The sequence below is a fragment of the Drosophila arizonae genome, chromosome X (assembly GCF_054131065.1).
Source record: "Drosophila arizonae isolate 15081-1271.41 chromosome X, UAZ_ARI_1.0, whole genome shotgun sequence".
Lineage (NCBI taxonomy): Eukaryota > Metazoa > Arthropoda > Insecta > Diptera > Drosophilidae > Drosophila > Drosophila arizonae.
The window spans coordinates 19,886,392-19,894,516 of record NC_142927.1 but is presented as its reverse complement, the minus strand read 5'-3'; the positions used below and the strand labels follow the sequence as shown (position 1 = coordinate 19,894,516).

The window sequence follows — 8,125 nt, the reverse complement described above, 5'->3', positions numbered from 1 at the left end:
GGTTTTACACGTGCCACAGCGCCGACGCCGCTGCTCGATATGCTGTGTCACGGATGCGAATGCGGATGCGGATGTGGGCGTGGCGTCAAGTCCACCTCCGCCGCCGTCCGCTGCACACCTAGCGACGGACAAGTGGCAAAGGTGGAAAATCCATTTGCAAGCTAATTGCACGCTGACTAACAAATTTTGCAAATGCACAAAAAGAGAGAGAGAGCACCTCCCTCCCTCTCTGTCTCGCTCTCTCTATCTCTCTCTCTCTCTCCCTCTGCGGTCATAAAAACATATGACAACATTTTGATGAGACGCATTCGCTGCAGCAAATGATGCAGCAAATGGTCCGCCGTGTTGACACTTGGCCAGAGCCCCGGACGGAGTCGGGGTTGATCCGGGTCGGGATTGCGGGCCGCCTAATCGGACTTGTCATGCGGTCATCAAAACAAGCGTCGCAGTCGGCAGGGAGGGTTCGCCCCATCCAATTGTCAAAATCAAAATGCAAATACAACAGCAACAAAAATGCAAACCAAAAACAAAAATCTTTTTTCTTTTCATTTTCATTTTTTTTTTTTTTTTTTTTTTTTTTGTGTTTAACTAGCTTCAATTGGTTTTGTAATTCGAAACTGGGCGCGACAGACAGGGTGGTTTAGGTGGGCTGAGCTGGTTTGACTGGGTGTTTCCCATTCCCGTTCTCGTTGCCGTTCCCCGGCCCCTCCCCCTTTTCCCTTCCCCTGCCAATTGTTTCTCTCTGTTCTGTGATTAAGAACGCGCGCCTCCTGCCCATCGAGTGCTGTTCGCATGTCAGCAACAGACGAATATGGGCGAGATCAAGGCTTTAGCGCTAATAATACCGTTAAAACTAAAGTAGCTCAGATATCCCTAGTTTAGATGCCTTAGACACAACAGAAATACCTAAAATAAAATAAAATGTTAATTTACTACTTTCATAGTACTCGAAAAATTCAAAAAATAGCCAAATATACTAGTAAAGAATAAGAACTAATAAACTCTTTTAAGCTTCTGTAACAGAGCATAAATGTCAAGAAAAACTCAAATAATTTCAGTTTCGAATAAAATCCACATTTCGTTAGCAGAGCCCTCTATTGGCATAAAGTAAAGGCTGCTAATTTGAATATCGTAAAACTAGTTGGTGTCATTGCTACTGTTAAAAGTTAACAGTGCGCGAAGAGCTTTCTTAAACTTGGCGGTTTGTGTCTTCGCCAAAGCTCATAGTTAACAGCACCTTAACAGCTATGTTAAGCAAAGCTGTTTGTGTCTTGGCTAATGTTAAGTTAGCAGTGGCTTAAGAGCCGTATAAAGCTCAGTGTCACCAAACAGTTTGTAAATGTACAGCCAGTTGCAGATGTGCAAACAGACTTTTATTCAAATTTGAACCAAAAAAAAGTGCAGCTTCAAATACATGCATTAAAGTGTATTTTATTAAAAAAAAAAAAAAATATTCATTCTTTTCACATTTCTTACACAATACATTGTTTATTTTTGCATCTAAAAAATAGAAATTATTATATATGAACTAACTAAATCTACTTCTTTCGCTCATATGGAAATTTATAGACGGGTGCACTCTCCTTAGTGCCAGGCTTTTCTTTCTTGGGCTTGAGGAGACGTGGCTGCTTGAGCGCATGTTTCATCTCCAGCTTCTCCTGAACAATGGTTAGCTCGCGTACCCGCTGCTCCCGCTTCTTTAGCTCACTCAGCAGCTGCTGTTTGTGGGTTCGGGTGCCCGTCTCCTGGAGGAGTTACAAGATGTATGTATTACTTATTATATTATACATATGGATGTACATTACAAAACTACTCACTGCATTTTCGCTTGCTTCCAGACGTTCGCCCAGCGTGGCGGGTGGCGCTGCCTTCCGGACACCATTCTCATTGAAGATGTATCGTTTGTTTTGGCCAGCTGTGCTGTCCACATCGACAAGCGCGGCACGCAGGCGCTCCAGCTTCCGTCGCTCCATGGTAAGCTTCATTATGATGTACTTGAGATCTTGGGTCTGCATGAGCGCCAGCTGCTCAGGCGTGTGTTCGTCCTTGGCCTCCTTCTCGTGATGCACATCGTCCTTGAGCTTCGAGTTGATCATGTGATGGTAGAACTCATCAGGATTCTTGTTCATGGCCCGCTTGTGGAGCAGCTTCAGAGTCTTCTCCTTGTGGTGGGCATCGTTCGAACGCTTCTTATAATCCTTCTTCTTCTCAAGCAGGCCGAGATGCTTGCGCGCCTCCGGCTGGTGGCGCTCGCGATGCACCTTCTGATTGCTCTTCGATGCCTTCTTCCATGACGACATTATGTATGTATTGCAGAAATGCAAGCAAACAATTGTTTATTAAAAAAACGTGCAGCCCGCAACAGATACTCAAAATTGCGTTTACATAAATTGTAGAGCATAAATGCGTTGTGGTTATCTGTCTATCGATTAACAGCTGTTTTGCGCGCAAAGAGCCATTTACATCTATCTGTATACTATTTGTTGTTTACTGCCAGCTGTTATTGAGAATAGTCGACTATCCCGAAATTAATTTTATCTGTATTGTCTATCAACAGTTTGTAACGACACCTGTTGCCTGTGTTACACGATCACCAAATAAATAAATATTTTCAACTGTTCAGTTGGTGCTATAATATAATAATTTACACATCCATTTTCTATAATAACTGTATCGATAATTGAAATTAACAGCTTATGTTACTGGTGGAGTCTTCTGCTAAGTAGAGGAGCTGAAACGTTCGCGCTTAACAGTACTGTGAATCGCACGTGTATTTAAACTGCTAGATTTGAGCGATTTGAATAATCCAGCTATAGTTTAAATCATACCGGCATATTCAATTAAAGCAAAATGGTGAAGAAGAAAATAGACAATCGCATTCGCGTTATGATTGAGAATGGTGTCAAGCTGGGGCATCGTACCATGTTTGTCATCATTGGCGACAAGGCCCGTGACCAAGTGCCCATTCTGTACGACATTCTCATTAAATCCACCGTAAAGGCTCGCCCAACTGTGCTGTGGTGCTACAAAAACAAAGACGAAGCCATTTCCAAGTAAGTAATGGTTCAAACCTTATTTAATACTGATAGCTCATGCCTGCCATGCTATGTTTCAGTCACGGCAAGAAGCGTGCTAAGAAAATCGCTCATGGTAAAGTGGACGTGAATGAGGTGGATCTATTCGATGCCTTCCGCGTAGCAACCACAATACACGGTCGCTACTACTCTGAAACACACGCCATACTGGGACGAACCTATGGAGTTTGCGTGCTTCAGGACTTCGAGGCACTCACGCCCAATTTGCTGGCGCGGACCGTGGAGACTGTCGAAGGTGGCGGCCTAATCATATTGCTGCTGAAGACAATGCAGTCACTCAAGCAACTGTACACCATGAGCATGGACGTGCACAAACGCTTCCGCACCGAGGCCCACCAGACAGTCACCTGCCGCTTTAATGAGCGCCTGATCCTGTCCCTGGCCGACTGCAAACGCTGCCTGGTGGTCAACGATGATCTAACCGTGCTACCACTGAGTTCCAAGACCATAAATGTGCAGCCGGTGAATGTAAGAATTGGATTGTTAAGATTATCCAAACGAGAACAAAAATTTGCATCTCATGTATTTCGTTTATTTAGCCAGCGGACGTTGCGAAATCGGAGAATGACACCAACTTGAGAGAGCTGCAGCAGAGTCTGTTGAATGTGCAGCCTGCCAGCGCCCTGGTGAGTCTCTGCAAGACCTACGACCAGGCCCATGCAGTTGCCCAGTTCATTGACGCGCTGGTGGACAAGCAGCTGAAGCCTCCAATGTCACTGACCGCCGCTCGTGGACGCGGCAAATCCGCTGCTATGGGTCTGGCTATAGCTGCAGCAGTCTCGTTTGGCTATGTGAACGTGTATGTCACCTCGCCTCATCCCGAGAACTTGATAACGCTCTTTGAGTTCGTGCTCAAGGGCTTCGATGCGCTGGAGTATCAGGAGCATGCGGACTACACCATAATACGCAGTACCAATCCGGACTTCAAAAAGGCCATCATACGTATCAACATAACGCGCAACAGCCGCCAGACCATACAGTATATAGCGCCCAGCGATACGCACCTGCTGAATGCCGCCGATCTGCTGCTGATCGATGAGGCCGCGGCCATACCCTTGCCGCTGGTCAAGAAGATGATGGGCCCCTACCTGATATTCATGGCCAGCACCATCAATGGTTATGAGGGCACGGGCCGCTCGCTGAGCCTGAAGCTCATCGCTCAAATACAAAAGGACAACAATGCGCGGCCACCGCTGACGCTCAACGAGTCGATCCGCTACAGGTGCGACGATGACATCGAGCGGTGGCTCATCAATCTGCTCTGCCTGGACACGAGCAATGTGCCAGTCGTTAGCTCGGGCTGTCCGCTGCCAGTGCTCTGCGAGCTCTACTATATCAATCGGGATGCTCTGTTCTCGTACCACAAAGCCGCGGAGACCTTCCTCAATCGGTTGATGTCCATCTACGTGTCGTCCCACTACAAGAATACGCCCAACGATCTACAGATGATGAGCGATGCGCCCGCTCATCATTTGTTCTGCATGCTTGCCCCAGTGCAACGCATGGATCAGTTGCCAGAGATTCTAGTGGTCATCCAAGTGGCCCTCGAGGGACAAATCTCGTCACAGAGCATTAACGATTCGTTGGGGCGCGGCAAGAAGGCTGCCGGTGATTTGATACCCTGGAACGTGGCCGAGCAGTACGGAGATCGTGATTTTCCCAAGCTATCCGGCGTACGCATCGTCCGTGTTGCGACACATCCCAACTATCAGCGCATGGGCTACGGCAAGAGGGCAATCGCCCTATTGAAGGACTACTACGAAGGCTGCTTCACGAATGTGGATGACAAGCCGGAGAAGATTAATGACAAAGGTAAGTCGAGATTGACTATATTACTTAATTACTAAAGCTAATGCTCTGCTTCGCTGTCTAGTTGGCATTGAAGAGGTGGAGGAGGAGGAGCTGAGTCTGCTCAAAGAGCAGATTCGTCCACGCAAACGTATTCCAACGTTACTCGAACGCCTGCACGAGCGCATGCCGGAGCGTATTGATTATATAGGCACCTCATATGGCCTGACTGCAGAGCTACTTAAGTTCTGGAAGAACGTCGGCTTTGTGCCCGTTTACCTCAGCCAGAAGGCCAACGAGCTGACCGGCGAGCACAGCTGCATCATGCTGCACACACTGAAGCGAGCGCCCAGCAGCTGGCTGCCTCTGTACTTCCACGACTTTCGCCGGCGAGTGCTCAAGCTCATGGCGAAGACTTTCCGCGAGTTCGAAACCAAACTGTGCCTGGCGCTGCTCAAGAACAAGTCCGTGGATGACTCCAGCACAACGATCGCCAAGCTAGACAAGCCCACGCTGGACGTTTACTTTCTGCCGCACGATCTGCAGCGCTTGGAGAGCTATGCACGCCAGCAGTCCGAGTTCCGCCTGATCATCGATCTGCTGTCCGACATCGCCCAGCTTTATTTCCAGGGTCGCATCGAGGGACTCCAGCTGGATCTGGTGCAACAGAGCGTGCTGTTGGGCCTGGGCGTGCAGGGCAAGTCGGTGGACCAGATAGCCGCCGAGCTCAACATGCCGGGCAACCAGTTGCTGGCCAAGTTCTTTGACGCCATGAAGAAGTGCAATCAGTGCTTCCGCACGGTGCTCGAGGAGCACATCGAGGGTGGCATGCTACAGGAGTCGCAGCTGCCGCGTGGCGAAGAGCTGCAGCCGCTCTCGCTATCCATTGACCAAGAGCTGGAAAAGACAGCGCAGAAACTGACCAAGCAGCAGCGCAAGGAACTGAAGCGCCTGAAGGCCGAGGCGACATTCAACGAATACCAAATCAAGGGCAGCGAAGAGGACTGGTCCAAGGCGCTCGAGAGCAATGGCAAGGACGCGACTATTGGTGCTGGTAGCGGTCTACTTTCGGTGAAGAGGTAAGGTAGCTATCAATTAGAAAGAGATAGCAACAGCACGCGCTGCTCTTGCTCGCTCTCTCTCGCTTTGTATTGTGCATAAATGCAATTTCATTTCGATCTCTTCCACAGCGGAGTCAAGCGTCTTGACGCGACTGTAGAACCTCCTGATGCGAACTTGGGACCACCACAGACGAAAAAGAGCAAAAAGAATCCTAAGTTGAAAAAGGGCGCGGGCAAGTCGCTCATTTAGTGGGCACAGTTGGGGTAGATCTATATTTATAAGGTTTCTTCAATAAAAAATAATGGAGAGTTGACGTTAACTAAATCTTGATGGTGTCACTATTGGCTTTAGCCGCGGCGGCCGCCGCCTTCCGGCGATCGCGCAGCTCCTGGAAGCTAACGCCGGGTTCCTTGTGGGAGCTGCGTGGGAAACGCTTCACCTTGGCGCGCTTGCGTTTGACAGCCACCGTTGTGGGCAGCATGTTGCGCTTTTGCAGCAGCTTGAAGCGGTCGGTGAGCAGATTGCTCTCGGTCTTCACATTGCGCAGATTGCCAGCCAGATCTTCGGGCATATTCACATCCAGGTCGGGCTCCTCGAACTTGTGCCGGCCCAAGCGTTTCGTCTCGTACTTTTTGCGCTCCGCTGCCGCTTTGCGGCGTTTCTTCAGGTCTTTCAGCTCTTCGGCCTCTTCTTGCACCTCAGCGCGTATGGATTTGATTCTGTAAGTAAATTACATTTTAGCTATGTGGTTGCATTTCTCTAGTCCATGTTCCTTACCTAATTAGATCTGCGGTCTGTTTCTTGAGGGCCTTTTTGGCCTCATGCTGACGCTGCAGCTTCTTTTGCTTAAGCTCCTTGTTACGAGCCGCCTTGCTCTTCTTCTTGTTCTCGACGGGCGCATTGACTGTAGAATAGCTGTTGTCGGCAGACTTCGGATCAACCTCATCCTCTGACTCCGGCTCACCGTCCTCCTTGATGCCCTCGCTCATCTCATCGAGACGGCGCTTGTCGCGCTCCTCGGGCGTCACCTTGCTGAACATGGTGGTGGTGACGCGCTTGAGATGCTGCTCCTTCTTGATAATGGATTGCTCACGCTCAACAACTTCCGCCAGCAGCTCCTGGTGCGCCTTCAGCGAGGGATTGTAGCTCATGCCTGGATGCGGCGCCTCAAACTTTCTGTAGACGATAAATAAAGAAATCATCATGAACGAACATTCGCTTTGTTGCTTCTTTGCAACTCACTTGGCCTTGGTTGTCTTGTGGTGCAGGCTGGCATGCGTTTTGACCACCTTGCGGCCGATGTTGCCAGCAACGTGCAACGCTAGATCGCGACTGATCCAGCCCTTCTCATCCTTGAGGCCGGGTATTTTGTCCCTAAAGTCCTCCTCCTGCCAAATATCCTTGTCGATTTTAGGCAACTTTTTGCCACTTTCTCGCATAGCCAGTTCCTTATCGAGTTTCTCGTAGTAGAGCCCGCGATCTGTGTTCGCCTGTCGATGTCTGGGCTTGGTTGGATTACAAACCTCCATCTCTATGTTGCGCCCGCTCTTCTTCTGCCTCACATGGTTTCTGTGGCATGGAATCATTTATAGTTGCTGTTTGTTTGTGCTAGGGCAGCTCACTTACCGCTTTACAATCGGATCCTGCACCTTGGATGTGTTCTCCAGTGCCTGATGAGAGCGCATAGGCTTTAACGCATTTAATTTGCGTTTCTGCTTGATTGTCAGCTGGCTGGGCGCAGTCTTCAGTGGCGAAGCATCCACCACGAACAGATCCTCATCCTGTTTGTCTGTAAAGGTGCTACATTCGGGCGAGGCGGCATTAACATAAACTCGTGGTGCGAATTGTTTACCGTTTGCTTTGGCTTACCCGATGCGCTCTTCTTGGCGTTGGTCCTCTAGAAACTGTTCAACATCTTGTATGTCTATCTTGCGCCAAGCGGCTTTGTTCTTCTTTGAAATGCGCTTCCTTTTGGTAGCAGGTTCCTGCGCAGCCATGGCGCCAATAGTTCCAAGTAATTCCTGCCGCAACGAAAACAATACTTCAATCCCAACACGTGCAAGCCGCTGGGCGATGCACAGCACTAGATGTGAACTGAACGTATGCCGCGTGTTTACCAACACTAGCACTTGCAGCGAATGTTGTCAATCAGCTGTTTTGTGGGCCACACACGCTTCGAT

At 49.1% G+C, this 8,125-nt stretch overlaps 3 protein-coding genes across 4 annotated transcripts; 1 reads left to right on the top strand and 2 right to left on the bottom strand.

Moving 5' to 3' along the window:
* Positions 1-1,411: 1,411 nt before the first annotated feature.
* On the bottom strand, positions 1,412-2,435 carry LOC108619952 (putative U3 small nucleolar RNA-associated protein 11). The gene is made up of 2 exons (XM_018016794.2): positions 1,818-2,435; positions 1,412-1,745 (listed from the first exon to the last, which is right to left on the bottom strand). Exons 1-2 carry the CDS (start codon positions 2,298-2,300, stop codon positions 1,539-1,541), a joined length of 690 nt encoding a protein of 229 aa, XP_017872283.1. The 5' UTR covers positions 2,301-2,435; the 3' UTR covers positions 1,412-1,538.
* A 178-nt stretch (positions 2,436-2,613) lies between these two features.
* l(1)G0020 (RNA cytidine acetyltransferase l(1)G0020) lies at positions 2,614-6,269 on the top strand. 2 transcript variants are annotated; one of them, XM_018016786.2, is made up of 5 exons: positions 2,614-3,053; positions 3,116-3,563; positions 3,635-4,907; positions 4,969-5,962; positions 6,074-6,269. In XM_018016786.2, the coding sequence occupies exons 1-5, from the start codon at positions 2,851-2,853 to the stop codon at positions 6,192-6,194; spliced, it is 3,039 nt and encodes a 1,012-aa protein (XP_017872275.1). In that variant the 5' UTR covers positions 2,614-2,850; the 3' UTR covers positions 6,195-6,269. The 2 variants fall into 2 exon arrangements, with proteins under 2 accessions (XP_017872275.1, XP_089329043.1); XM_089472917.1 differs by having other exon boundaries at positions 4,969-5,967.
* LOC108619948 (ribosome biogenesis factor Nop53) lies at positions 6,190-8,072 on the bottom strand. Its single transcript, XM_018016788.2, has 5 exons — positions 7,815-8,072; positions 7,572-7,745; positions 7,188-7,514; positions 6,723-7,121; positions 6,190-6,664 (listed from the first exon to the last, which is right to left on the bottom strand). Exons 1-5 carry the CDS (start codon positions 7,940-7,942, stop codon positions 6,265-6,267), a joined length of 1,428 nt encoding a protein of 475 aa, XP_017872277.1. The 5' UTR covers positions 7,943-8,072; the 3' UTR covers positions 6,190-6,264.
* Between the last annotated feature and the right edge of the window lie 53 nt (positions 8,073-8,125).